At 33.6% G+C, this 27,380-nt stretch overlaps 6 protein-coding genes and 1 long non-coding RNA gene across 11 annotated transcripts; 6 read left to right on the forward strand and 1 right to left on the reverse strand.

The window, feature by feature from the left end:
* Positions 1 to 1,057: 1,057 nt before the first annotated feature.
* On the reverse strand, positions 1,058 to 1,572 carry LOC147930130 (uncharacterized). The gene is made up of 2 exons (XR_015574385.1): positions 1,395 to 1,572; positions 1,058 to 1,247 (listed from the first exon to the last, which is right to left on the reverse strand). It is a non-coding gene; the product is annotated as an uncharacterized LOC147930130 (long non-coding RNA).
* A 214-nt stretch (positions 1,573 to 1,786) lies between these two features.
* On the forward strand, positions 1,787 to 4,219 carry LOC104729861 (endo-1,4-beta-xylanase 5-like). Its single transcript, XM_087477937.1, has 6 exons — positions 1,787 to 1,902; positions 2,009 to 2,055; positions 2,136 to 2,355; positions 2,438 to 2,601; positions 2,713 to 3,600; positions 3,711 to 4,219. Exons 1-6 carry the CDS (start codon positions 1,854 to 1,856, stop codon positions 3,906 to 3,908), a joined length of 1,566 nt encoding a protein of 521 aa, XP_087334063.1. The 5' UTR covers positions 1,787 to 1,853; the 3' UTR covers positions 3,909 to 4,219.
* A 747-nt stretch (positions 4,220 to 4,966) lies between these two features.
* Positions 4,967 to 7,797, forward strand: LOC104729865 (Glycosyl hydrolase superfamily protein). Its single transcript, XM_019233732.2, has 6 exons — positions 4,967 to 5,506; positions 5,621 to 5,786; positions 5,940 to 6,109; positions 6,198 to 6,296; positions 6,455 to 7,249; positions 7,341 to 7,797. Exons 1-6 carry the CDS (start codon positions 5,351 to 5,353, stop codon positions 7,707 to 7,709), a joined length of 1,755 nt encoding a protein of 584 aa, XP_019089277.1. The 5' UTR covers positions 4,967 to 5,350; the 3' UTR covers positions 7,710 to 7,797.
* A 473-nt stretch (positions 7,798 to 8,270) lies between these two features.
* Positions 8,271 to 11,028, forward strand: LOC104729866 (endo-1,4-beta-xylanase 5). 4 transcript variants are annotated; one of them, XM_010448889.2, is made up of 7 exons: positions 8,295 to 8,485; positions 8,623 to 8,669; positions 8,770 to 8,935; positions 9,265 to 9,434; positions 9,517 to 9,615; positions 9,691 to 10,485; positions 10,586 to 11,028. In XM_010448889.2, exons 3-7 carry the CDS (start codon positions 8,776 to 8,778, stop codon positions 10,946 to 10,948), a joined length of 1,587 nt encoding a protein of 528 aa, XP_010447191.1. In that variant the 5' UTR covers positions 8,295 to 8,485; positions 8,623 to 8,669; positions 8,770 to 8,775; the 3' UTR covers positions 10,949 to 11,028. The 4 variants fall into 4 exon arrangements, with proteins under 4 accessions (XP_087333765.1, XP_010447191.1, XP_010447189.1 ...); XM_010448887.2 differs by having other exon boundaries at positions 8,307 to 8,485; positions 8,557 to 8,669; XM_010448888.2 differs by having other exon boundaries at positions 8,367 to 8,508.
* A 1,999-nt stretch (positions 11,029 to 13,027) lies between these two features.
* LOC104729867 (protein SOB FIVE-LIKE 5) lies at positions 13,028 to 14,805 on the forward strand. Of its 2 annotated transcripts, none has more exons than XM_010448891.3 (4): positions 13,028 to 13,571; positions 14,113 to 14,208; positions 14,320 to 14,386; positions 14,501 to 14,805. In XM_010448891.3, exons 1-3 carry the CDS (start codon positions 13,197 to 13,199, stop codon positions 14,374 to 14,376), a joined length of 528 nt encoding a protein of 175 aa, XP_010447193.1. In that variant the 5' UTR covers positions 13,028 to 13,196; the 3' UTR covers positions 14,377 to 14,386; positions 14,501 to 14,805. The 2 variants fall into 2 exon arrangements, with proteins under 2 accessions (XP_010447193.1, XP_019089291.1); XM_019233746.2 differs by having other exon boundaries at positions 14,122 to 14,208.
* A 1,283-nt stretch (positions 14,806 to 16,088) lies between these two features.
* On the forward strand, positions 16,089 to 20,449 carry LOC104729868 (fatty acyl-CoA reductase 3). The gene is made up of 10 exons (XM_010448893.3): positions 16,089 to 16,443; positions 17,074 to 17,177; positions 17,460 to 17,662; positions 18,060 to 18,160; positions 18,701 to 18,893; positions 18,992 to 19,153; positions 19,257 to 19,338; positions 19,451 to 19,717; positions 19,801 to 19,928; positions 20,059 to 20,449. The coding sequence occupies exons 1-10, from the start codon at positions 16,353 to 16,355 to the stop codon at positions 20,201 to 20,203; spliced, it is 1,476 nt and encodes a 491-aa protein (XP_010447195.1). The 5' UTR covers positions 16,089 to 16,352; the 3' UTR covers positions 20,204 to 20,449.
* Positions 20,450 to 20,956: 507 nt separating this feature from the next.
* Positions 20,957 to 23,062, forward strand: LOC104729869 (uncharacterized). Its single transcript, XM_010448894.2, has 4 exons — positions 20,957 to 21,500; positions 21,638 to 21,862; positions 21,952 to 22,017; positions 22,659 to 23,062. Exons 1-4 carry the CDS (start codon positions 21,327 to 21,329, stop codon positions 22,812 to 22,814), a joined length of 621 nt encoding a protein of 206 aa, XP_010447196.1. The 5' UTR covers positions 20,957 to 21,326; the 3' UTR covers positions 22,815 to 23,062.
* Positions 23,063 to 27,380: the final 4,318 nt, after the last annotated feature.

Here is a 27,380-nt window from a genome sequence, read left to right on the forward strand (position 1 = left end):
AATTAATACTCGATATAAATTAATAAATTATTCCGGTCCCGAGTTGGGCCGGTGTAAAAAATGACACATTTTGATAAAATAATAAGATAATAATTTTTTTGGAAATCCTATGTAAAAATATGGTCCCATCAGTATCATAAATTAATAATCATATAAACTGATATATATATATATATAAGAAAATCTATTGAAATATGATTCTATTATTGTTTGCCTATTCTTGAATTTGCATTTGTTTTGGAGCTCATCTCTCATTTTTCATTATTGTATTCTCAAATCGCATCCATAAATTGTGAAGAGTCATAGATACTTTTTTAGTAATTGGTTTTAAAAGTACCGCAATATCTTTTGCTACTTTATCATTACCATAAAGGATAGTGGTAACAATTTTTTCTAAACTCTAAACTTCTAACATTTCTCATTTTTACCTATATAATCTATTATACAATTGACATTCATCTTATTACGATGACCAAAATTATAAATTAAGAAAATTCTTTAAAAATGTGAGTGATAACAAAAGTATCTTATTTTGTAACAGAAAATTTTCAATATGAAAATGAGAAACTTTTCATAAATTAATAATTATTAATTTATCGATAAATTAAAACCTCTATAAATTAATAAAATTCCATGGTCCCTGACTTTATTAATTTATAGAGGTTTTACTGTATATTTTTTTGTTTGTATCAACATAAATATGATTTTCTGTTTGAACTTTGAACAGAGAGACATATATACTATAGCCTTGATTGGAACAAGTTAGTGGAGCATTAGCATTATGCAGCATGAACAGTATGCAGCATGAGCAGTATGCTGCATAAGCTGTAAACTATTATATATTAACAATGATATGTGATTGGTACAGCTGTTAGCATTTAGACATAAAATTATAAAATTAGACATTTTAAATATACAAATATAGATTTTGTTGCTAATGAAATAATTTAAAATACTTAATTTGAAAAACAAATTAAAACATCTTATAAGCATAATATCAAATGAAATAAGAACTTATGAATATGAAAATAAATGAAACAAATCATACGAAAAATAGTTTGTACGCATAAACACATAAACTTATTAACACATAAACATAAATTTTGGCTAAACCAACCCAAAAATATAAATAATACATAAACTTCAACCAACACACAAACCAAAAAAAATCAACATGTACGTAAAACATATATACTCATACCTTGCTTGTTGGTTGCACACGTTCTTCTTGATTCGACATGTTGAAACTGTTTACAATATTATTATATGTTATAAAACCATCATCTTCAAGAAAAACAACAAGACATCTTCGTAACTTTTGCATCATATATGAATATACACAAGAAACTTGGCTATAAAATTAAAAAAAATGAAAGAGTTGCTTTTCAACTTACGAGGTTTGCTGCTGCAGACTTTTTCTCGATGTAGGTTTTTCTTTAGGTGAATTTATAGTACATTCTAGGTGATTAAGGAGGGTAAAATTGTATTTCAATAACTTTAAAACTATTATGCTTGGGAAATGCTTCATTTAGGAAGATTGAGCTATGGAGCATTTAAAAACCTTTTATGCTTCCTTTATGCTTTTTAAACAAAACGTGATTGACTTTCTAAAATCTATATACTCACTTATATGCACTACCAATCAAGGCTTATATCTATTGACTATTGACTGGATTTAATTATTCTATTGACCTCTTTAATGATGACATTTAATTATTTTTCTTATTTTGAATAACATGTGTGATAAAAGTTTCCATAAATGGAAAATATACCAAGACTATAAAACATACTAGTATATTACTGAAACCCTCAATCATCAGCTAAACAAAGTGATTCTTAATTTAAGTCTTGCAATGAAGTTTCTACTGCTGCTGCTTGCCTTCTGCGCTTTTTCTCTATCAAGTTGTTCTTCTTATCTTAGCCTATGATTTTACAATATTTCTACTCTTAGTAGTTATTATAAATGAGAAAATAGATTTTTGTATTAAACGTCGTTACCACTTTGCAGGGTGTGAAGAAAAGTCTGTCCCTTATGATTACTCGGCAACAATAGAGGCAAGCAATGCTCTGCTCATTCAGTCATGTTCATTGGAAACTTTGTTCTGATTCCTTTTTTTTTTTTTGTCTTGGTGCAGTGTCTAGAGATCCCTAATAAACCACAATACAATGGAGGGATCATCGTGAATCCTGACCTGCAAAATGGTTCACAGAGCTGGTCACAATTCGGAAACGCCAAAGTTGATTTCAGAGAATTCAAAGGTAATAAGTTTGTTGTTGCCACAGAGAGGAATCAATCTAACGACAGCGTTTCACAGAAGGTTTACTTGGAAAAAGGAATTCTCTACACTTTCTCGGGTATAAGTAATTTTGAATTTGTGTTTCTTGGTGCACACTCTATAGAAATATCATTTCATGTATTATTATGTTGTACTTGTAGCCTGGTTACAAGTAAGCGTAGGAAACGCTCCTGTAAACGCCGTTTTCAAGAAGAATGATGAATATAAACATGCCGGTTCGGTTGTTGCTGAATCCAAATGCTGGTCCATGCTCAAAGGTGGTCTCACCGTTGATGAATCTGGTCCTGCCGATCTCTACTTCGAGGTGTGTATGTATATACAAAAGCATATTCATGGTCTCGATTGTTTATATACATTTCTAAATTTTGCAAGCTTCTCTTTCTCAACCTATATATATTTCCATGGTCATGTGTAGAGTGTGAACACAACGGTTGAGATTTGGGTAGATAGCGTCTCTTTGCAACCTTTCACACAAGAAGAGTGGAACTCTCACCACGAGCAGAGCATTGACAAGGAAAGAAAAGGTGCCGTGAAGATCAAAGTCGTGAATGAAAAAGGCGAGACGGTACCAAACGCAACCATTAGCACAGAACAACAGCGACTCGGATTCCCATTTGGTTGCGCCGTAGAAAATAACATACTTGGGAGTCAAGCATACCAAAACTGGTTCACTCAAAGGTTTACCGTGACAACTTTTGGAAACGAGATGAAATGGTACAGCACAGAAACAGTAAGAGGCATAGAGGATTATACGAACGCAGACGCGATGTTGAGATTCTTCAAGCAGCACGGCATCGCTGTACGTGGCCACAATATTTTATGGGACGACCCTAAGTATCAACCTGGATGGGTGTATTCTCTGTCCGGTAACGATCTCTACAACGCCGTGAAACGTAGGGTTTTCTCGGTGGTATCGCGATACAAAGGACAGCTTGCGAGTTGGGATGTTGTGAATGAGAATCTCCATTTCTCCTTCTTTGAGAGTAAGTTGGGTTATCAATCCTCTTATAACGCATTTTCGATGGCTCATGCCATCGATCCAAGTACAACAATGTTCATGAATGAATACAATACATTAGAGCAACCTCAAGATCAAAGTTCTAGTCCAGCTAGGTATTTGCAAAAGCTTAGGGAGCTTCAATCTATCCGGGTTGCTGGAAACATTCCTTTAGGGATCGGTCTTGAGTCTCATTTTAGCACTCCTAATATTCCGTATATGAGATCAACTCTTGATACTCTTGGTGCCACTGGTTTGCCTATTTGGCTAACTGAAGTCGACGTTGATGCGCCTGACTATGTCCGGGTAACTTAATTATATTCTCTTATCATTATTGAATTCTCATTTGTTATTTCATCCCCATTAAAATGGAGTTTGAGCACTTCTCCCCTGTTTGGTGTTTGTTTTTCTTGCAGGCCAAGTATTTCGAGCAAGTTCTAAGGGAAGGCCATGCGCATCCAAAGGTGAGAGGAATAGTGATGTGGGCAGGATATTCTCCTAGTGGTTGCTACAAAATGTGCCTCACCGATGGAAACTTCAGAAACCTACCCACCGGAGACGTCGTGGACAGACTGATACGTGAATGGGGAGGGTTTCGCAGCCAAACCACATGAGTCACTGATGCTAATGGATTCTTTGAGGCTTCACTTTTTCAGGGTGACTATGTCCTCAATATATCTCAGCCTTTCACCAAATCAAAAGCTTCTTACAACTTTACGTTGACTCCTGATGACTCCTCCTCTTCAGTGACCAAACCATCTATCTTTGTCTTACCTGTTTGAGACGCTAAGTTTACAACAACTTTGTATTTGAGTATAGTTTGATTCTCAGTGAAAATTTGTTGAAGATAGTTTGTTTTGTATTGTTGGTTCTATGATATAACTATAAGGGATTTTATCATCAATAATACTAAACTTTCTCTAAACGTTGTTGTTTCGTATAAATTTCTTTGCTTAAGCCAAATCTTTTTTTCATGCAATTATACATTCTTATGTTTTGACCCAACATTAATTGTCAAAATCGCAGGAAATTTGACCAGATGCGTCGTTTCTATTTTGGAAGTGGAAAACTAATCTACTGACTTACATTGGATAAATATTAAGAAGTCGAAAAATAATAAATATATATACATAGTAATCAAAGTAATGACTAATTGAGTGGTCAAACTCTTTTGAAGAATGTATCGGAATTTAATGAATCCATCTCCTTTTTTAGTGTCAAATGATAAAACAGGAACAGCTCTTTATATATGCATTTCTTTATGTATAGATTGTAAAAACATACTCTTTTGTCTCCCAACATCACCCAATATCGAGTTAATCAGCCAAACAAGAGGTTAGCTATCGTATTCTGCCTTTCGTTCTACATAATTTATGCATTGGTATTTTACCCATATTTTATATGCATATATAACGAATTGTAGATGCATAAGAAAATACGAGAGACGTTCGCATAGATGTAAGGTTTTTTTATGCTGTATACATTGTGAATTTGTGATATAATTTCTCTAATTATAGTTTTTTTGATGGTGGAGAACAGTTAATTTCTCTATATTAATGACAACACACACCAGACACATACACCACAAGTGCCTCGGCATAACTCCAAAAATGTTTCACGGGGATGCAATTTTAGGCACTAGTTAAATTCAATCTAGTTAGCTTGTTTCAGCAAATTTTGGGGCTAGAAACAAGTTAAAACCAAAAGAGAACTAGGAATTTAAGTTATATGTTTTTTTTTTCTTGGTCAAATGTTTTAGATATTGTTTTTTTTTTTTTTTGAATGTAATGTTAAATTATATTCAAAAGAAAATAAACGTTTTTACAAGTAGTGCAACAGTTGTTGAAAAATAAACTTTGAATAAACTTTTAGATATTGTTACTTAAAATAACACGATTTAGGTTGAACGTATTATAGTATATGTAATTCTTACAAATTTGTTTCTACTTTATAGTCTTTTCCAATAGGAAGAAGTAAATATATGCATCTGATATAAAGCTTTTTCTCAGTATAAGAAGAATACAATAGAATCTGACAACCCCAAATTTTATACATAATGAATTTTTGTCGGAATATTTCAGTTTTAGCAGGAAGGAAGATGAACAATATCAACAATGGCTTCTTCCTTTGCATGCTTTTCTTTCTCTGGTGTCTTGTGTCTACAGGGATGTCTATTGATCCTTTCTCCCATAGCCACTCTCTCATAACAGAGGTAACAAATTCGCTTTTAAAACCTCTGCAAATAGATTATATCACACACAAGTGATTTGTGTATTTGCATATTCAAACTTTCTAACATTGGTATATATTGCTGCTGTATATGAAGTGCCTAAGGAAGCCTCCACGAAGCAGCGAAACTCAAGGATTTTTACTACTTAGCCGCTCTGTTGAAGATGACTCTGATGAAGGATGGAAGATAGATGGAAATGGAATCATTAGGGAAATTGCACAGAGAGTTCAGCTTCACCAAGGAAACATTTACAGCTTCTCTGGTAAAAATATATATACACATGCAACCAATTTCATGGTTTCTTGTCTACTAAGTTACTAAATCAAGTCAAGCATTCTTGTGTCAATTCTTTATAGTTGTGGTGTGTCCAATCTGGTTTCAGTATTTCATAGAGTCTTTATTAATGAAATTACAGCTTGGGTGAAATTGAGAAAAGGAAACGACAAGAAGGTAGGAGTTGTGTTCAGGACAGAAAATGAAAGACTTGTGCATGGAGGTGAAATTAGGGCAAAGCAAGGATGTTGGACTTTGCTTAAAGGTGGCATTGTACCAGATGTTTCAGGCCCTGTAGATATATTCTTCGAGGTACAAACACTATTATATGTGTATTCATATGTATAGAAAGATACATACGAATAATCTCTGTTTTTAAATTGGTTTCATGCGAAAACAGAGTGAAGACAGAGAAGCAAAGATCTCTGCAACCAATGTGTTGCTAAAACAGTTTAGCAAAGAAGAATGGAAATTGAAACAAGACCAACTTATTGAAAAGGTAGCATTGATATTTTCTATCTGTATAAATCCATTAAAAATTTTACATGTATTAAACCATATAAATTGCATTGGTTGGCCTGACACAAGCTAGCCCACTAGAGCAGTCTTCATATGTGTGCTTTGTTTTGCTCTTAGATTGATTTATGTTAATTGCAGATAAGGAAGAGCAAAGTGAGATTTGAAGTAACATATCAGAACAAAACCGCAGTCAAAGGCGCAGTGGTATCCCTAAAACAAACCAAATCATCTTTCCTCCTAGGCTGTGGAATAAACTTCCGGATCCTACAAAGCCAAGGGTACAGAGAATGGTTTGCGTCACGGTTCAAAATCACATCATTCACTAACGAAATGAAATGGTATGCAACGGAGAAAGCGCGGGGCCAAGAGAACTACACGTTAGCTGATTCAATGCTGAAATTTGCAAAAGATAATGGGATATTGGTTAGAGGTCATACTGTGTTATGGGACAACCCAAAAATGCAGCCTAGTTGGGTGAAAAGTATAAAAGATCCGAAAGATGTGATGAACGTGACGTTAAACCGGATAAACTCGGTTATGAAGAGATATAAAGGGAAGTTAACCGGGTGGGATGTGGTTAACGAGAATGTGCATTGGGACTACTTTGAGAAAATGTTGGGTGAAAACGCCTCATCACGCTTCTATAATCTGGCTTATAAGATTGATCCTGATGTGAGATTGTTTGTTAACGAGTACAACACGATAGAAAACCCTAAAGAGTTTACAGCCACGCCGATCAAGGTGAAGAAGGAGATGGAGAAGATTCTTGCGTACCCAGGAAACAAGAACATTAAAGGGGCAATTGGAGCACAGGGTCACTTTGGTCCAACTCAGCCTAACTTAGCTTACATGAGATCTGCTTTGGATACTTTAGGCTCTTTAGGTTTGCCTATTTGGCTTACTGAGCTTGATATGCCTAAATGCCCTAATCAGGTCTGTCATCAACTACCTTGGTTAACAAGGAACCCTTTCATTCGTTATCATAAAACATAAATTTGGTTTGACTAATTCGATTGCCCCATAGGAAAAATACATAGAAGACATTCTCAGGGAAGCGTATTCGCATCCTGCGGTGGAAGGCATCATAATATTTGGTGGACCTGAGGTGTCTGGTTTCGACAAGCTGACACTTGCGGACAAATACTTCAACAACACAAAAACAGGGGATGTAATTGACAAGTTGCTCAAGGAGTGGCATCAAAAATCTTCAGAGATTCCAAAGATTGTCACAGCAGATTCCGAGAATGAAGAAGAAGACGTCTCATTGTTGCATGGACATTACAGTGTGAATGTAAGTCATCCATGGATGAAGAACTTGTCCACAAATTTCAGCATGGAGGTAACAAAGGAGATGGGTCAGCGTCAGGTGGTTAGAGTAGTAATTAATGCTTGAATTAAGAACAATAATATGTGAAATTATCATAATCATGTAAAACTTGAAATTAAAAGTCATCTACATAAATTATAATAACGTCTTTTTACAGGAGCTTCTTGAAGAAAAGTTATGCCTAAAGTTCATAGACTATATAGACTATATATATATTGGGAAAAAAAGACTAAGAAATAAGAATGACACAAAGTTTTTTAAAATCATCATTCTAGTATACCCCCTAATTGAATGGTCAACTTATTTAAAAGAAATTTCATTTCGTCATACAAGAAAATTTAATGAGACATCTCCCCATTTATTTTGGTGAATAATATAACATCACACTGTATATGAATTTGTGTGTCTAAGCCATAGTCCGTCATAAAAAAAAATATTACGTTTTTAAATTACATTCTAAGCATAGTCTTCATCAACTTATTTAAACTTGATATATTGCTTAACGGCTATGTTACAATTTTGTTACCTGGTCGCTTTCACTCTAGCTAACCAAACAAAATATTTGCTTGCAAGCGTTTCACGAGTGAATCACACTTTATAACTTTTTTGGGATTAGTACCCCACTTTGTAGAGGAAAAAGACTCAAGAGTTGAGAATATCTGCATGATTTCATTATATGGTCGGTACATATATATATATGCAAAAGATCATATCTAATTTCCTAAAGTAAAAGATTGTTAAAAAGATCACAATATTCACTAAGTTCTTAATTCCTAAACTTGTGAGATACAGATTCGTATCTCAACTGATACACGTGTGTCTTTAGGAAAAATAAAATGAAGGTGGGTGATGCGCAACAAATAATGTAATTGTAATATTGTCTTACATATTTTTTTTTCTTCAAACTTTGTAGCAAGGACGATGAAGAATATCAACGATTGCTTCATGCTTTTACTTCTCTGGTGTCTTGTGCGTTCAGGGATTGCCATTGATCCTTTCTCCCAAAGCGACTCTCTCAAAACAGAGGTAACCAAAACTGATAAACTTCATCACATGAGTGATTTTTTTTTTTTTTTTTTTGTAAATTCTAAGTTTTTAACATTGGTAAATTTTGGTATATATGAAGTGTGTAATGAATCCTCCACGAAGCAGTGAAACACAAGGATTATTACGCTTTAGCCGCTCCGTCGAAGATGACTCTGATGAAGGGTGGAAAATAGATGGAAATAAAGCCATTAGGGGAATGGTACAGAGAATTTATCTTCACCAAGGAAACATTTACAGCTTCTCTGGTAAATTATACATTAATTTACAGATGCAACCCATTCTCTACTTTATATAATATATATAATACATCATCGTTTCATATATAGTTTCTTGTGTAGTAAGTTACTGTTTCAAACCACAGATAATTGGGTCAGTTCTTCTTAGTTGTGTTCAATCTGGTGTTTGGTTTAGGATCTTTATTACCCAAATCATAATAAAGTCTTATGTAGATCAGTTTGGTAAGGTTTAAATTTTAGTTTAAATTCAGTTTTCTATATATACACTAATAGTATTCTCTCAGTTTGGATTGGGTTAGATTGAAACATCCATAGTTTATTTGTTAATGAAAATACAGCTTGGGTGAAGTTGAGAGAAGGAAACAAGAATAAGGTAGGAGTTGTGTTCAAGACAGAAAATGGAAGACTTGTTCATGGAGGTGAAGTTAGGGCGAAGCAAGGATGTTGGACTTTGCTTAAAGGTGGCATTGTCCCAAATGTTTCAGGCCCTGTAGATATTTTCTTCAAGGTACAAATAACACTATCTATATATGTTTATAATTCCTATGTATACATAACTCTGTGTCAACTCGGGTTTTATGTGAAAACAGAGTGATGACGAAGAAGCAAAGATATCTGCAAGAGATGTGTCGTTAAAAAAGTTCAGCAAAGAAGAATGGAAACTGAAACAAGACCAACTTGTTGAAAAGGTAGCATTTGATCGATCTTTTATGTATCTATCGGTGTGCTATTTTATGCTGCTACATGACTTATGTTAATTGCAGATAAGGAAGAACAAAGTGAGATTTGAAGTAACTTATCAGAATAAAACTACAGTAAAAGGCGCAGTGATATCCGTAGAACAAACCAAACCATCTTTCCTCTTAGGCTGCGGAATGAACTTTCGGATCCTACAAAGCGAAGGGTACAGAAAATGGTTTGCGTCACGGTTTAAAATCACATCATTCACCAATGAAATGAAATGGTATACAACGGAGAAAGCACGCGGTCAAGAGAACTACACGTTAGCCGATTCAATGCTTAAGTTTGCAGAAGAGAATGGGATATTGGTTAGAGGTCATACAGTGTTGTGGGACGATCCAAAAATGCAGCCAAGTTGGGTGCAAAAGTTAGAAGATCCAAACGATTTGATGAACGTGACATTGAACCGGATAAACTCGGTTATGACGAGATACAAAGGGAAGGTAACCGGGTGGGATGTGGTTAATGAGAATGTGCATTGGGATTACTTTGAGAAAATGCTTGGTGCAAACGCTTCTTCAAGTTTCTACAATTTGGCTTATAAGCTTGATCCTGATGTGACATTGTTCGTTAACGAGTACAACACGATTGAGAACCGTATGGATGTTACCGCAGCGCCGATTAAGGTGAAGGCAAAGATGGAGGAGATTCTTGCGTATCCAGGAAACATGAACATTAAAGGAGCAATTGGAGCTCAGGGTCACTTTAGTCCAACTCAGCCTAACTTAGCTTACATGAGATCTGCGTTGGATACTTTAGGCTCATTAGGTTTGCCTATTTGGCTTACAGAGCTTGATATGCCTAAGTGCCCTGATCAGGTTTGTCATCAACTTACCTTGTCTAACAAGAAAGCCTCGTTCGATCTTCACTCACTATTCTAATCATAAAAATTGGTTGACTAATCTAATTGCTTGATAGGAGAAATACATTGACGAGATTCTGAGGGAAGCATATTCGCATCCTGCGGTTAAAGGCATCATAATATTTGCGGGGCCTGAGGTGTCTGGTTTCGACAAGCTGACACTTGCGGACAAAGACTTCAACAACACAAAAACAGGGGATGTAATTGACAAGTTGCTTAAGGAGTGGCAAGGTTCAGATATTCCGAAGATTTCCATGACTGATTCTGAGAATGAAGAAGAAGAGATCTCGTTGTTGCATGGACATTACAATGTGAATGTCAGACATCCATGGATGAAGAACTTATCCACTAGTTTCAGTTTGGAGGTAACTAAGGAGATGGGTCAGCGTCAGGTGGTTAAAGTTGTAATTGATGCTTGAAATTACAAAAAATTATTGTGACATTTTCTTAATTCATTTAGCGTAATCATATAAAAACTTGAAAAGTCATCTACCATAAATCATAACGTCTGTAACGAGATGAATAGATTAAGGACTATAATTTTAATTAGCGAATAGTTAAACCCTACAATTAAACGTCTCATAACGTCTTCCTCTAGAGGAGAGCTCTTGAAGCGAGTAATGCCTAAAGTTTATAAACTTTTTAAGCACATTATTACCAAAACACATTTAGAAGGAACTTTTATAACTCTGAAACAGAGATAGTTTAATACACACCTAATTAAACATTTTTTTTTCCTTTAATCATCACCAAAACTTAACATTTTCTTTCCTGTACAGTTTAAAATAAAACTCCTGCACAAGTTATTTTTGTGCATAGAGAGTAACACGATCAATTTGAAGAAACTATAAACCATGCAAAAGAAAAAGGACAAACATATTGCTAAAAGATTGGGTTATATTCAAACCGGATCAGAAAGTGAAATACACACATGACACACCTATATGTATATGAAAGGAAGTGAAAAAAGCTAAGAGAACACATGGAGGACGGGAACATCGAAACCGGGAGAGCATAGGAATTATCAGCAAGTGAAAAGGGAAAGGGATCAGAAAGTGACACATTTAAGAGCCTAAATTGCAAAAGTGTGTAGTTGGTCGAAGTGCGTGTTGTTGCACGTGCGCACATGTGTGAATTTGTTGAACCTTGCGTATTTCTCTTTTTTACGTGCACACGTGCCCACATGCATGCCTGATTTTGCTAGCTAGCTAACCCTTAAATGAAATCAATCAATCAATTTTTTCTTTTCCATCTATTTTCTGAAAATTATTTGGACTCACATAGCATGTGTACCAAATCAGAGAGATGCAATTCCAATATCTATACAATTCCTTCACACATTTCAATTTTACCATCTTATACATCCTTCATTCCGATTTAGCATAACTTTTTAATAATTTTTTACATTAATTATTATTTACTATATGTTTGAAAAATCCACCAAAAACATGATGTTAACCTTATATATCTATTACTCTTTTCAAAACTTAATCATGCTAAAACGACACCAATGTATCTATTACTCTTTTTTAAAACATGATGTTAACCTTATATATCTATTACTCTTTTCAAAACTTAATCATGCTAAAATGACACCAATGTATAATGAGAGTGTCAAATTCACGAAAAAGAACATATAAAAGAGAAATCACTAGGAGAGATTTTATTTTCGACAGGAGAGATTTAGGTGGAGAATTAAATTTTAGAGAGTACGACAGGGAAATAAAATAAAGCAAAACGAAATGTGAGGACATGTGATATCATAAAAGCGTAGTCAATAGACCGCTCGGATCTTCTTGTCACCACTTGTCTGTCTGTCGAACTCGCTTTGACCCATGTACCATCTAATTACTTCCACTAATACATAACTTAACATAATAAATGAATACTAATAAACATTTTTAAAATATGATCAATGGGTATTTTATCTCTTCTAGACTAGTTTTGGAGAATATGTCACGTGGGAACATTTATATTTGGATGATATTTATTATACATCCACGTATTGAGTTTCACTCTAGTTAAGATATATATGCGATTGTTTGTTTATTTTAATGTTGCCAAAATTTAAGTTTTGGTTTTATATCTTTGGATTAAATATGAAATATGAAAAATCCCTGGATACGAACGCTGCATGTCATTCCCATGTTACATACTGGCATTGTAAGAGAAGAGTTAACAAAATTGAAATAAGAGTTTTTATTATACAATTTAAATCGAGTTCACATGTTTCGAACTTGCAAAGACCGCTTGAGTTAGCCTAATAACGCCGACTTATCCATTAATAAAATTTATTTGGTTTCATATTTGCTCTAATAACGACAAAACAAAAGCCCAAATTATTAGACCAACCTAGATTTTGAAAATTAATAGGCAAAAGAAGTAGGAGACGAGAGAGACGATGATAATAAGTTAAAATACGATATACTCCGTACCTATTGAAGATAAGAGCAAAATTGAAATGAATATATAAATTAAACAATGAAATAGAGAGAAGTATAGTAGATGCATGTGTGTAGTATAAATATAAGATACAGAGAAAGAGACAGAGGTTTTAAGTCGATTCTTCACTCATAGAGTCTTTCTTTAAATCTTTTTCAACACAGCTGTTCGATCTCAGTAAGAATTTTTATCTTCTTATTAGCTATAGAACATAAAAGAAGAAAAATGTTGGGTTCAAGTAGTGGATGCGAGTCAGGATGGACTCTGTACTTAGACCAGTCTGTTTCTTCACCAAGTCCTTCTTGTTTTAGAGACAGCAATGGGTTTGAAAACAGAAGAAGAAGCAAAGATTCATGGGACCAAAACTATGTGCAACAAGGAGACGACGACGAAGAAGAAGAAGAAGAAGAAGACGATTTATCAATGATTTCAGATGCTTCTTCTGGTCCAAGGAATATTTCTGAGGAAGATTCAGTGAAGAAGATAAACATTGTTGGTCTCAAGAAGCAGAGCAAGAGAGAAAAGAAAAGAAGAGATTACGAGAAAATGAACTCTGTTCTTGATGATACTGCTAGCTCTCCCCTTTACAATTTCCCTCATGTAAGTCCTAGTCCACACTTTTCGTTAAACAAAGATCAATGTTTTGGTAGATTCACTAAGTACGGATTGTTTCTTTGCGTTTACATTGTTTACATTCCATGTTATAATGCTTAGAATATCATAATAGAAACGTAAAACACAAACAAATAATCATTAGTCACTGTAGAATTTACCTAGCATAAAACAAGTCCATGACTAGTTTTGGGCTTAGCTTTTTTAGAAAACACAAAGACTTTCTCGTTATCTTTTGAATGATATGGTCTTGAATTTTTTTAATCAGTATCTAAAGTGATCTATATTGTTCCCTGTTAAGTCTTCTTTTTTATTTTGTTACCACATCTTTGTGTCATCCAAATAGTATATTATAAACTAAAGTGATATATATTGTTCCCTGTTAATGAGTACAAAAGCTCGATAAATCTGGATTAGAGGGCTTATAAGAAAAACAAAGACACTTTGTATCTTTTAAAATAGGATTTTGTTCTTTAGTTTCTATACTATATATATTGGGATTTAACATTTGTTTTGATATATCCTGTAGATGTTGCAGAAAGGTGTTGGTGGTAATAAGATAGAGCAAACCTTTCCAGAAAGTACATTGGATTACTCGCAAGGCTTCTCGGCTACTCAATTTCAGGTTTCTCTCTCTTCACTTCACTATCTCTCTGTTAGGTTCTGTACTGAGTACACGTGACCTGTCTCAAGAGTCTCACTATAGATGTATGTATTTGTGTGTTGAAACAAGCAGGACAAAACAGCATTCCAAGAGCAGTATGCTTATTTGCATATGGAAACCAGATTCTAAAATTAAACCAGTTAAGTAATGTAGTATATATTATTTTTATAGATGTTTCACTACTTTGTTTTATTCTTACTTTATGAAGAATATATATGAATATCCAATCTGACTAAAACGTTGAAATTATCAGGTCAGGATCAAACTGAAGAGCCGCTATTTTGGACATCTCTGAAGCTTTTATGGATTCAAGTAATGATTAAATTGAATTATGAAAGATAGGATGGTGTTTTAAGCAAACAAAATTGGTATAGAAAGAAGAAACCCAACAATGAAGGGACAACAGAAAAAGAAAGGGTTCTCAAATCTAAATTTTGGGTGGGTCTGAATCTTTCTCTCTTTTGCTTTGTAATTTCTTCACAAACGAGTTTTGTAGCCGCCCTTATGTTAACTCATTATGCAAACAAAACTTCAATGCCTAAATAAGCTCTTTTTTTTTTTTTTTGGGAAGAGCTACTACTACCAAGAACTATCTAGCAAATAATGCTCTTAATGGTTCTTTTTATGACTCTTGGCTATATCAAATCATATGATTGAGCTAATTATAAAATGGCGTCTTTGATAACTTTGACAGACTTATAACTGGTTCAAATTGCTCGTTCCTTTTTATCTGTAACAGCAAACTCGGCTACGACTGGACATATGTAATATTTTTGTTTCTCATGCATTTTTAAAATTTAAGAATACTCATGTAAGAAAATTAAAAAAAAATGGTATCCATAAAGTTTGAATGATTAGAATATTCATTTAAAGGTGCCAAATTCTGAAGAAAATGTCCGGAATTAGAGGGAAAGGAAGACCTTTTCAAAAGTTTATAATCAAGAAATAAAATGTATCCTTTGATAATTAAAAAGAGCAGGAAAACCTTTTTTATAACACCACAAAGCTAACCCTAAAACTAAAAAGGAATGTCTAATGCAATATAGAGAATACTAAACTTATCCGCTTGTTGTTATAGCCACTCTTTATCATATACATTCCTCCTTTCGACACAAGTCTAAGGCTCTAAACTTTTCAACTTTGCCATAACAGAGGAGGATGTTGAACTTTTAACAAAAGAAAACAGAGGATGTTTAAAGTTGATACTTGAAACTGAAAGTCCCAGCATTGTTGCTCTTTTGAGTTCTAAGTCAGACTAGGGGTGTTACTCTGCCCAAGCATGAATAATGAATAGGCCTAATTAATGGTGTTCTGGTCCATCTGAGCTTAGCCCAAGTTATAGAACCACAAAACATGCCTTAAATAGACGTTACAGTCTAAATGGTTGCGAGTTGGATTTGATGACGAGTAGTTGTACTTGAAAGTAGTTGTGATCATAAATAAATGGAAAATGATAGGCCGTTCACGTCCTCAAATAAGATCTATCTTTGGCCTCTCCGTATTTATCTGTTGTTTTACTCTGTCGGATTCTATACCACCCAAACATACATATTTTACTACAAATTACTGACCCCATACATTTATGTCAACAAAATTGCCTACAAATGCACATTTTTCACATTCTCTCGATCTTTTTAATATATTATATATTTTAAAATATGAAAATGTGTTTAAATACCGTTTTTTTTTTTTGCGAAATTATAATACTGACTCAGATTTTTTTATTATTTGGGTTTCTATGCGCGTTTTCCAAAATTAGAATGGAATCATGCCTTATAACTAACCATATCAATCAGTCAAGATGCATGGTTATATATAAAATGTGGGAAAATGTTTAAATTAAGCCAAGCCATGTTTGACTCAAATAAGTTCATATCCAAAATATGTAAAATATTGAGATCTCTAGATACTTCTGATAAGATTTTTCTGACAGCTAATTTTAAAGTAGTTGGGAAAAAAAAAATAGAAAATGTAGGTAGGTGATCACATTAATTTCACCTTGTAAAGCCTAAAACTATATATCTTAGTAATCTCTATGTGATATGCCGTTGTACTCTATTGCATGCAGTCTTTCTCTCACTCAAACGTATATACAAACATAAATTATGTCGACAGAAATGGAGGTCGTCAATGTTCTTCAGTACCTTGACAACAAATCCATATTGGTCATTGGAGCTGCTGGGTTCTTAGCAAATAGTATTATATCTCTCTCTCTCTCTCCCTCTTCCTCTCCCTCCTCCACATATATATATATATATATATATATATATATATCGATCCTACTATTTATAAGTTATGAAGTTATCGATTCTACTATTTACAAGTTATGAAGTTGTAGACAATACTTAAGATATATATATATATATATATATGTGTCACTTGAGCTACACTTGAAAATAACATTAGTTAACGTATTATACATATTAATTTAAAGCATGACAAGAAACAATACTCTAGTGGTTAATTTGCACTAGTATTGTTGATATGCATATGTTATCATCTGGATTCATGCATGCATGTCGTCGACAACAACATACGAACAATGAAAGTAGAAATTGCAGTATGAATGTGTCACGTACTACAGGTAATGAAATATACGTATTGTAAATGCTTCTAGCGAAAGATTGATGAGGTCTCAGTAAATTATTTGTGGTTGATATAAGAAAAGCTCACGTCAATCGATTTATATTAGTCTAACCCATCAAGATTTTGGGGGTCTAGGCAAGACTGCGTATATCGTAATCGATACAAAAGTTGCTTTCGTTATATTAGACTAGCTCTCATAATTGTTAAGTATGGTTAAATTTATATAAAATTTAATTGCAGTTTTTGTGGAGAAGATATTGAGGGTGGCACCAAACGTGAAGAAACTCTATCTCCTTCTAAGAGCATCAAAAGAAAAAACTGCTACCCAGAGGTTTAACGACGAGGTTTTGTCTCCACATACTTACGCTAGCTAACGTCTGTAGTTGTTAGATATATTTAATCACTCAATCAAAGTTGTTAGAAAACTCTTTCTTAATAATATATATATATATATATATATATAATATGGGTATTAGAAATCTGTATATATATATATATAACTCGTAATAAAATTATGAACTTATTGTTCTTGTTTGAAAATTATAATTTTATTCAAATATCTTCCAAACCTCATATGGAATGATAGTAGAAGTTTTATAACTTTTGAGGTGTTTAAATCAATGCAGATTTTGGGTAAAGATTTGTTCAAAGTGGTGAAAGAGAAGTATGGTCCAAATCTTAAGCAACTTACATCAGAGAAAATCACTATTGTCAACGGAGACATTTGTCTTGAGGATTTAGGTATTCAAAATCTCGACTTAGCTCATGAGATGATCCACCAAGTTGATGCCATTGTTAATTTAGCTGCAACTACTAAGTTTGATGAAAGGTATATATACTAATTTCATTATGTTATTTATGCATAATATTATCCCATCGTAATGATTCTAATATCTTAATCTTACTATTGATTTTTTTTTTTTGAATGAATGAAAATTTTTTTTATTATTGATTTATTAAACTTTACTTTGAACTGAACTTTAACTATCACTTACAGTACAGAAAAATAAATTTATCTAACTACTTTTTATTTAATTTTTGTGTGTGTCGTCTGTCAGTCTGTGTGTGTGGGGCTTTCGCATAGCAATAAATTTTTGATTTCCTGGAAAATAAATATGTTACCAATCCATTTAAAAGCAATCACATATTAGCGATCGACATTAACGATATCCCGATGGAATAGTTTTCACTACCGTAAAACTAAAGGAATGTAAATTAATTTGCAGATACGATATAGCACTTGGGATCAACACATTCGGTGCTCTCAATGTCTTAAACTTTGCCAAGAGATGTGCAAAGGTTAAGATCTGTGTTCAAGTATCAACAGGTAAGAATATAAAACTACTATGCTAGGTATCAATGATACTGTGAGATGACTTGTGTTTATTAGATCGCAAGTGGTGAAGTACATTGACAATGATAATGTCTTGTTCTAATGTATCCGAATTTTCCTAAGACCTGTGTCCCTATCTTATAAATTAGATTGAAATTAAAAGGACATGGGTATTAGGACGAACTTTGTTCAAAAAAAAAAAAGGTATTAGAACGAACATGCAGAGTAGCCTACAGGTTAATTATCTCGATTTCGACATCTAACTACCAACCAATGACATCTAACTTCTTTAAAAAAATTATTTTTATTATTATTATTTTATAATAAAAGGAGATACCATTATACCAACATCAGAAATAAATAATAATTATCTGGTATTTTGCCAATCTATTTACATTGATCACATTTTACATTTAAATAACTCCAACTATTATGATGAGTTTTTTTACTAGGTAAACCGATCATTTTTGTTTTGGGAATAAACTTCTTTACAAAGTATAAATGCCACCAAATAATCAAAAATTTATATTATAGCTTACGTGTGCGGAGAAAAACCTGGCCTGATAATGGAGACTCCGCACCATATGGGTGAGACGTTGAATGGAACCACCGGTCTAGACATTAACCTTGAGAAGAAATTGGTTCAGGAGAAACTTGACCAGCTCCAAGCCATCGGAGCCTCTCCAGAAACCATCACAGAAGCCATGAGGGTTCTCGGACTCACCAGGTTCTAGTCCTACTTGATGTTGCAAATAAAAATGTCAATTAATGTTAAACTTTGAAAAAAAGAATGCTTTTGACTTAAAAAAAAGAAATTAACGATAGGGCAAAGATGTACGGATGGCCAAACACATATGTGTTCACCAAGGCAATGGGGGAGATGGTGGTAGGTGCAAAGAGGGAAAATATATCACTTGTGATGCTTCGTCCTTCAATTATTACCAGCACATTCAAAGAACCATTCCCCGGTTGGACTGAGGGCATCAGGTTAAATTATCAAAAGCTCTTTTGTTCGAATATACTAAATGATACTCCTATAATTGATAGTCTACTAGTCAAATCAATGAAATAACTAGTCTTAATTGTACAGGACCATTGATAGTTTAGCTGTTGGATATGGTAAAGGCAAACTCACGTGCTTTCTTTGCGATCTTAATGCTATTTCCGATGTGGTACCTACTTGACACTCATCTTAATCTACGCTCGACATTGTACATTAATATATACAGTAGGATTATTTACTCATCTTGATTTGACATGTTTGGACGCGTATGCATGGAGTAGATGCCTGCAGATATGGTGGTAAACTCGATTCTAGTATCAATGGCCGCTCAAGCCGGTAAACAAAAAGAGATCATTTACCATGTGGGTTCTTCACTAAGAAACCCGTTGAAAAATAAGACATTTCCTGAAGTAGCATACAAATATTTCACAACCAAACCTTGGATCAACAAAGATGGGAAGGCCGTTCGGGTCAAGAACATTCAGATATTGAGTTCTATGCCTAGTTTCCACAGATACATGACCATACATTACTTGATTTCATTGAAGGTACGTAACGATATAATTAATACAGTAGTTTTAGATCTATGAATAACAATAACCTTTATGATTCTCTGGTTAATTTATCACAGGGACTTGAAGTAGCAAACATGGTGCTTTGCAAGTTGTTAGACAAGGAATTTAAGGAATTCCATAGGAAGATAGCGTTTGTATTTCGGCTTGTTGATCTCTATCAGCCTTACCTCTTTTTCAAGGGCATGTAAGTAACTTTTTCATTTTCCAGTTTGGTTCTTTAATTAATTATTAGTGTGTGTCTAATATATATGGTTTCAGATTTAAAACGAGATTATACCAAAATTAACTGGAGTATGTATTAAATACACATGCAGATTCGATGATACAAATACAGAAACTTTGCAAAAAACGGTGTCGCAGACGGAAAGCGAGACTTTCTATTTTGATCCAAAGGTTATCGACTGGGACAGCTATTTTGTGAATACACATATCCCTGGGCTGGTTAAGCATGTCTTCTAATAAGTTCATATTTACCATTCTTATCTTATTGTATTACAACGAGTATATATATATATATATTGTGGACACTATTGATCCGTTTTCATTCGGCCACATATCTAAATTCGGTTCTAAACCTGGGGGATATGTTTTACTATTATTATTATTTTTTTTTTTGGGGTGTTTTATTTATAATTTCAGCATTAATTTGCATCTCTGTAATGAAATTATATATTTGATACTCCTATAATATATTCTTCAACGCCTTATGTTTTTTTTTTTTTTAATCACTTAATAATTCGTAGTATATAATGTGTTTTTTTATATTACTTAATAGTTCGTAGTATATAATATCGGAAACAATGATTCAATCTGTGTTTGAAAGATAATCTTGTACATATATGTCCATGAAAGTTAATTGATCATACATTACATATATGTCCATGAAAAACAGTCTAATTAATTGTGTATGTTCTTCTAGAGTCGAGACAAATCCATACCACAAACGGGGAAACTAAAAGAGATATATTTTTGGTAATGCATATTCATTTCAAGTGAGAAGACTATGACAAAAAGCATTTTTTGAGAGGCTTAACTCTAATTAATATAGGGTACCTATATATGGTGGGCTTAAACTGTAACCTAATTCTAATCTTAAGATGGTGAGAACGCAACAAACGCTTTCATAATGTCGGACCCGTTGTACCTTTCAAAGGACGAAATCATCAACCTCTACTCATTATAATTTGACACCAAATTGACTTCTTTCAACTCAGCGTTTGCAAGCCGATATATCCTGATACCATGTGGTTTTCACTACTCTTTCCAGCACCAACCATCCCAATTCCCCACATATAACCGTTGTCTCTATACAACTTGACACAATCAAGAATCTTCAACCTTCAAGTTTATTATTTTGAGTCACTTTAAATATTGGCACTAATACATTGCCTCATGTTAAAAGCTTTAATAATCAAATAAACAATTTTTTATTTTTGGACAAACATAATCAAATAAAACATGTCACAAAAAAAAAAAAAAAAAAATGAATAATTTAGTATTATGGAATAATCAAATATTGACGAGTGACGACGGTAGGAGCAGAGAGAGAGAGAGATTGAGGTCTGATGCGTAAACACGAAGGATGCAATATTCAGCCTCAATCTCATCGCCTTCTTCTCTAAGGCATCAAACTCGATCGCGTCTCTCCTCCTTGTTCATCTTCTCTCCCAAAACCCTAATCTTTACCAGTACCACCAGATTCTCTGATTCCACTTCTCCCCTTCTTGCTTCTCGCCGATCCCGCGATTTCATCAACGTACATTCGATTTCTCTTCCTCTCTCTCTCTCTCTCTCTCTCTCTCTCTCTCTCTCTCTCTCTCTCTCTCTCTCTCTCTCTCTCTCTATGTGTAAATGTTTTTACAAGCTCCAATTTTTTTCAATTGGGTGCAACAGGGGAGGGATGATTTCGCAGAAGATACGAGGAGCTGGAACCGGAAGATTAGACCGGAGTACGACGGGTTCGATGATGATTACGAGGAAGACGAAGATGATCATGAGGAAGAAGATAGAAGTTTGGATCTGTTGCTTAGATTTGTAGAGAATGTTTTCAGAAAGGTTTCCAAGAGAGCTAGGAAAGCTGTCAGATCAATCTTGCCTGTTTCCATCTCTACCAAGCTTGTTAGTAGTCTTTTCTTCTCTCTTCCATTTGCCATTGATTTGATGAGTGTTTAATCTAGTTCAATATGTTACTTTGCTGTTCAATTCAGGTTGGGTTTTCAGTGAATGGAGTACTTATTCTTGCGTTTTTGTGGATCTTGAAGGCTTTCCTCGAGGTAATTTTACACTAAACCTCCATTGGATTGTAGTATTATGAAGAAAGGTTCTTCATTGTTGTTAAAAGAATCGAACTTGGAAAACCTCTCTGTGTTATTTGGTTTACTTGCCATGGTTTCTAGATGGTCGGTCTAGTTCTTTAGGGAGTTAAACAAGGAGTGGATTGTTTTGTTTTGTTGCCCTTTGATTGCTCTATATTCTTCGCTATCGGATTCACTGACCATGGCAGAGTTCTGTATCTACTATAAGTTTGAGTAGAGAGGGTTGTATCAAGCTTTTAGAACTTTGTTGATGAGTTGCCATGATACTAGTTTCATGGAGCATACAAAGTCATATTACGAGTGTCTCTATCAAAATATAAAATGTTACTGAACTCAAGTTAAGCACCAGGCTCTGTTTTATTCTACTCACACATAGCAAAATTGAATGGATCTTAATTCATTACTTGACTCACCCTTCTTTATTATCACAGATAGGCATGAGTGTCTATCCGTATGCATATATTAATATATACTTCACAAGTCTTGGCTCTCTGTTTCTGAATACTTGAGCTAATGTGTATAGGCTATTTTGTGCCTTCGAAAGAGACAATGTGTCTGTCGGGATTGGATTTTAATGTCATTTCTTTGGTCGAACGCAGGTAGCTTGCACACTTGGAACTATTGTATTTACGAGCATTCTACTTATACGCGGACTTTGGGCTGGTGTAGCATACTTGCAGGAGAGCCGCAACAATAGGATCAATGAACTCTCTGATGACCCACGTGCATGGAACGGGGTGCAACCAGTTTCTTGATTAATTCGCTCTACTTTTCCAGATATCAGAATTCTGACTTTTGGGAGCCAGAATTGGTTTAGGTTCTTCCCAAGTCAATAAAACCACAGCTGAATTCAGATTCAGAAAGCAGTGTTACAGTGGATGTTCATTGGCAATATCTGATGATTTAGTGAGTACAAAAGTGTAATATGTATTTGTAACAATCAAGTCAGCGATGGAAACTAGTGGAATAAATCAAATATATATAGAATCATACCATTTACCTTTCCAGTTTTGTAAATCAAAATCAGTAGACTTCAATGAAAGCTTCTTTATTAAGATGCCATCACCAAAGCTACGAAACTTTGCAATCTTATCCTTGCATTTAGCTGACGGCAATCATAAGTCTACCTGCCACAGTGATATTCTGCGAGAACATCAGTTCAGTGTTGTTTATCTCTTCTCCAATCCAGTTCGATACCTCCGCACCAGTCACATCGTCATTTACTTTTGTGAGTGAACGGGTTGCACTTGGCTTAAGTAAAGGTTATCTATGTTCCGTCACCACTACAGAATGTTGAGTTGTTGAAACCTTCATGAAAGGCCTACGACAACCTCTTATACTCCGCCTACAAAGGGGCGTTAGATTAAAGATACGAAAATCTTTGGGTTGTATATAGATTTGGTTTATGGTTGTATAATTAGGAAACAAACTTGTAAACATGTCCTACTGTACTCTACATATCTAGTCTAGAATAATACAAACGACTCACGTAGTAGACGTAGTTTTCGGTTGGTTTTATAACTTTTATTGTTTCCTATTAAAAAATGGAACATGGAATTTATAAAATTTTGCCTTCACCGTTGCTTTAAATAAAATATCTGGTTCAGATTCGGTTTGATTTGTATGCCAGGTCCTAAAGACTAGTGTACATCTTTGCCTTTTATTGGATTTGTTGTTAGCTTCGTATAATATATATTTTTTTATCACTGGTTAGACGCCTTAACTAAGGGGATGTATTCAACTTGACATTTTAGGTGATTTGTATAAAAGTTACAAATCCTATGTTTTCAATCATGAATTTTAAAAAGTATCCTGAAATCCACTGTTATTGAACTGATTATTTAAAAATCTACTTTAAAATCCAATGTTATTCAAAACAATTTGTGAATTTGGATTTTAATTTTTAGGAATTCTGGAGGATTTGAGAGGATTTGTTTAGTTAAAAATACAGAAATCCAAATCTCATGGTTTTAGGTGGGATTTGAAAGAATTTTACCATAAATCATATCAACTTCCCTAAAATCTATCAAAATTCCAAATTTTCTAAATCCCATAGAATTCTCCAAAATCATTGTTTCAATACACCCCCCTAAGAGTCGATTATGGGCATAAAAGTCACTATTTATATATACCTTTTTAAATATTTGCTAACAGATGTGTTATTACTTATTGTACTTAAAGAATAATAACGATAGAGAGATCAGAGATGAGAAGTTTATAAGGCAGATGTTAAAAGCGGATATGTTCTAATGCACTTACAAATTACAATGCATATAGGCATATATTTTTCACCTAAAACAAAAAACCAACTAAACACCCACAAAAGGCTAAAAAGTCGACAATAATGCCAAAAGATTAGTGGGTGTATGAAATTCCACTAAGATGCATTTTGAAGTTTGATGTTCTTATGTACCTTTTATTCCCACTTAGTGGTACACATATGTACACAGAGACAACACAGCACAATGCATATTATAATAACTATATATTACTTACTAGTATATAAAATATACTTATTTATACACCACTTAGTAAGTAATATATAGTTATTACTTACTAGTATATAAAATATATTTATTTATACACCACATAAAATATACTTATTTATACACCACTTAGTAAGTAATATATAGTTATTACTTACTAGTATATAAAATATATTTATTTATACACCACTTAGTAAGTAATATATAGTTATTATAATATGCATGGTGTATAAATAAAATATACTTATTTATACACCAGTCGTCAACATCCAGAAATGTGACGAGTGGTGTATAAATTTTGTCGTCTGTTCAACAGATAAAATTTTGATAGATATCTAAACTAAATAAAATCATTTTTTCAGTCAAAGAAATGTACTTGTCGTCGTCGACTCGTAAGAATTTACAGAAATATATGTCAAGCGCGCCTACTTAACATGTTTGCTCTTGTATTACTTGAATTTTAGACTTTTGGCAAAGCGTAACACACCATTTTTTGGTGTTCACGTCAACATGTAAATTAGATCTACTCTTGTGGATTTCACTATCATGATCGTAAAGAATATAGAATACAAATTTGTTTTCCGCTTTTATCGTTAAAAACAAAAGAATTCGGAAATAATAAAAAAATATATCCAAGAAATTGAACGTAACAACTCAACATAGACCTGTTTTTGTTTAGTTATGTTCAAAATCCTCATTTTGTTACCACTTCTTGTCTAGTTCACCCAACATTTCTGGATGTTGTGATTCATAAGTTTTCATATACATTCTTTGGAAGAATCCTTTTTTGTTACATGTTATATGAACAACAATCATATTTCACATACGTAGCACCACATTTGAATCCAAATCCGTTAGGTGAAATTAAACAACACTCTTCTAGCGAATAAGGATAGTTAACTTCACTCGGATCATTTCCATGTGACGTTGTCCTTTATATCTTACAGTGAAGTTTTGTTTTTCTTCTCATCTTGACGTATACAAATATTCCATTCACCAAAAATAGAGAAGTAGAGTCAGCTCATATCGAAGTCAACTGTCAGGTGTAGAATAAAAGCATATGCATCACTTTTTATGTAGCGATCAATCGCATATATATTTGACGACACATTATATTCTCGTAAACATGAACATATTAGATAGATGTCCGATAAGAGATAATAAGTCAACACGGTATATGATTCTACAATTAGTTAATCGTCAGCACTTGATAAGTCTATGTCAGTGCACATATATCTTGAACATCAAGTATCGTATTCTATCTGCACCATATGCAGATGAAATTCTAGAATCATATGTTTTACTCAATTAGAAAAAAAATTGCCTCATTAACTACTCTACTCACAAATTGTCTTAAAATTAGGCCAAACAACGAACTCGAAGTTGTATGTTAGTAAGTTGAATAAATTGTACCTTAGTAAGTTGAATAAAAAAAAGGTGACTGGTTTTTTAGTGTTAGAACAAAATAATACATAGTAACACAATCATACACTAGAGTTATAGTGTTTACGCAAAATATATAATGATGATGTACTGAAAACTAGTCTTACTTGATGAATAATGTTTGTTGTTATATACTTGCATTACGTACATAAGTAATTATTTTCCAACTATTTCAAAAGTACAATGATCAAACCGTACATTTAATAATTGTTGTGAATGATAGCTAAACTTGATTAGAAAATTTTAAAACGTGGAAAAAGGTTTACTACTCATGATTATAGTAAATAAATATTATGGTAGTTTGATATATATGTAATCTACCTCAAACGAAAGGAAGATTCTGACAGAAACAAGAGACTCTGCTGCCTAACAAAAGGAGCATATTCCCTTGCATGTTGTTCATCGTCATACTCATATATTCCAATAAAAGTCAATTGCCTTTATCATTAATTTATTATATATGTTATACTCTATAATATAAGTTGGAAATCAGTAGATTAACCTCTAGCTTTTTGTCGTTTTTAATTGGATGTAATCTAAAGACCTGATCCACTAGGAAAGATCTTTAAGCTAATCTGTTAAGACATTTTGCAACATCTGCTTTTACATTTTATAAAATATTATTGTTTTCGCTCAACTTTTGTATCCAACAATAAAGAAATCGACAGATACCAAAGTTTCTTATAAAATAATTATAGTTGTGGGCACGTAAGACTACTATCAGATTTGCATGCGCGTGCGGACGAACATAGATTAAGAAACAGACATGCTTATCCAAATATGAAATATCTAGCTAGCGTCGTCTTAGGAAATCAAAGAATTCTAAAGCTCGTCAAATCGTAGACCATAGAACCCTAATAGGCAATAGTTTCCACCTCTAGGATTCTCTAGAGGCAAAGAATTCTTAAAGCTCGTCAAATTGTAGACCATAGAACCCTAGTAGGCAATAGCTTCCACCTCTAGGATTCTCTAGAGGCTGCTTAATTTACACACACATTAAATCGAAACTTACAAAAATTTGGTAAACATTTACAAGTAGTTGGACGATCCACCAAAACGAGTACAATAAAAAAAAAAAAAGATAAGATAACTAAGAGTTAAATATTAATTATGGTTGAGTAGCTCTGAACTGTGAAACATTAACGTATAAACGCTGGAGGACGGCAGGTCATGAGCCATCGTAATGTTGACATAATTATAAGCTGCCACGCAATATTATAAATCAACGAAAAGCTTCTAAAACTATTTCTCAGGAGTTAAACGTTTGAAAGATCCAACAAATAGCAAGGATCAATCATATCAAACATCATGTTATGGCAGACACACAAGTCGTCCATTTCAATTATTTTGGACCATTAGGAACTCACCACCACAAAAGATTTGGTGACGTAC

This window comes from Camelina sativa, chromosome 12 (assembly GCF_030686135.1).
Source record: "Camelina sativa cultivar CO46 ecotype springtype chromosome 12, ASM3068613v1".
In the NCBI taxonomy this organism is placed as follows: Eukaryota; Viridiplantae; Streptophyta; class Magnoliopsida; order Brassicales; family Brassicaceae; genus Camelina; species Camelina sativa.

Coding starts and splice junctions, on each gene's coding strand:
- LOC104729861 (XM_087477937.1), top strand. CDS start 1,854: ATGAAGTTTCTACTGCTGCTGCTTGCCTTCTGCGCTTTTTCTCTATCA. Junction 2,056..2,135: donor ATTACTCGGCAACAATAGAG/GCAAGCAATGCT, acceptor GTCTTGGTGCAG/TGTCTAGAGATCCCTAATAA. Junction 2,356..2,437: donor AATTCTCTACACTTTCTCGG/GTATAAGTAATT, acceptor TTGTACTTGTAG/CCTGGTTACAAGTAAGCGTA.
- LOC104729865 (XM_019233732.2), top strand. CDS start 5,351: ATGAATTTTTGTCGGAATATTTCAGTTTTAGCAGGAAGGAAGATGAAC. Junction 5,507..5,620: donor GCCACTCTCTCATAACAGAG/GTAACAAATTCG, acceptor CTGTATATGAAG/TGCCTAAGGAAGCCTCCACG. Junction 6,297..6,454: donor AAGACCAACTTATTGAAAAG/GTAGCATTGATA, acceptor TGTTAATTGCAG/ATAAGGAAGAGCAAAGTGAG.
- LOC104729866 (XM_087477639.1), top strand. CDS start 8,565: ATGAAGAATATCAACGATTGCTTCATGCTTTTACTTCTCTGGTGTCTT. Junction 9,616..9,690: donor AAGACCAACTTGTTGAAAAG/GTAGCATTTGAT, acceptor TGTTAATTGCAG/ATAAGGAAGAACAAAGTGAG. Junction 10,486..10,585: donor TGCCTAAGTGCCCTGATCAG/GTTTGTCATCAA, acceptor ATTGCTTGATAG/GAGAAATACATTGACGAGAT.
- LOC104729867 (XM_010448891.3), top strand. CDS start 13,197: ATGTTGGGTTCAAGTAGTGGATGCGAGTCAGGATGGACTCTGTACTTA. Junction 13,572..14,112: donor CCCTTTACAATTTCCCTCAT/GTAAGTCCTAGT, acceptor TATATCCTGTAG/ATGTTGCAGAAAGGTGTTGG. Junction 14,209..14,319: donor TCTCGGCTACTCAATTTCAG/GTTTCTCTCTCT, acceptor TGAAACAAGCAG/GACAAAACAGCATTCCAAGA.
- LOC104729868 (XM_010448893.3), top strand. CDS start 16,353: ATGTCGACAGAAATGGAGGTCGTCAATGTTCTTCAGTACCTTGACAAC. Junction 16,444..17,073: donor TGCTGGGTTCTTAGCAAATA/GTATTATATCTC, acceptor ATTTAATTGCAG/TTTTTGTGGAGAAGATATTG. Junction 19,718..19,800: donor ATTACTTGATTTCATTGAAG/GTACGTAACGAT, acceptor AATTTATCACAG/GGACTTGAAGTAGCAAACAT.
- LOC104729869 (XM_010448894.2), top strand. CDS start 21,327: ATGCAATATTCAGCCTCAATCTCATCGCCTTCTTCTCTAAGGCATCAA. Junction 21,501..21,637: donor GATCCCGCGATTTCATCAAC/GTACATTCGATT, acceptor TGGGTGCAACAG/GGGAGGGATGATTTCGCAGA. Junction 21,863..21,951: donor TTTCCATCTCTACCAAGCTT/GTTAGTAGTCTT, acceptor TGTTCAATTCAG/GTTGGGTTTTCAGTGAATGG.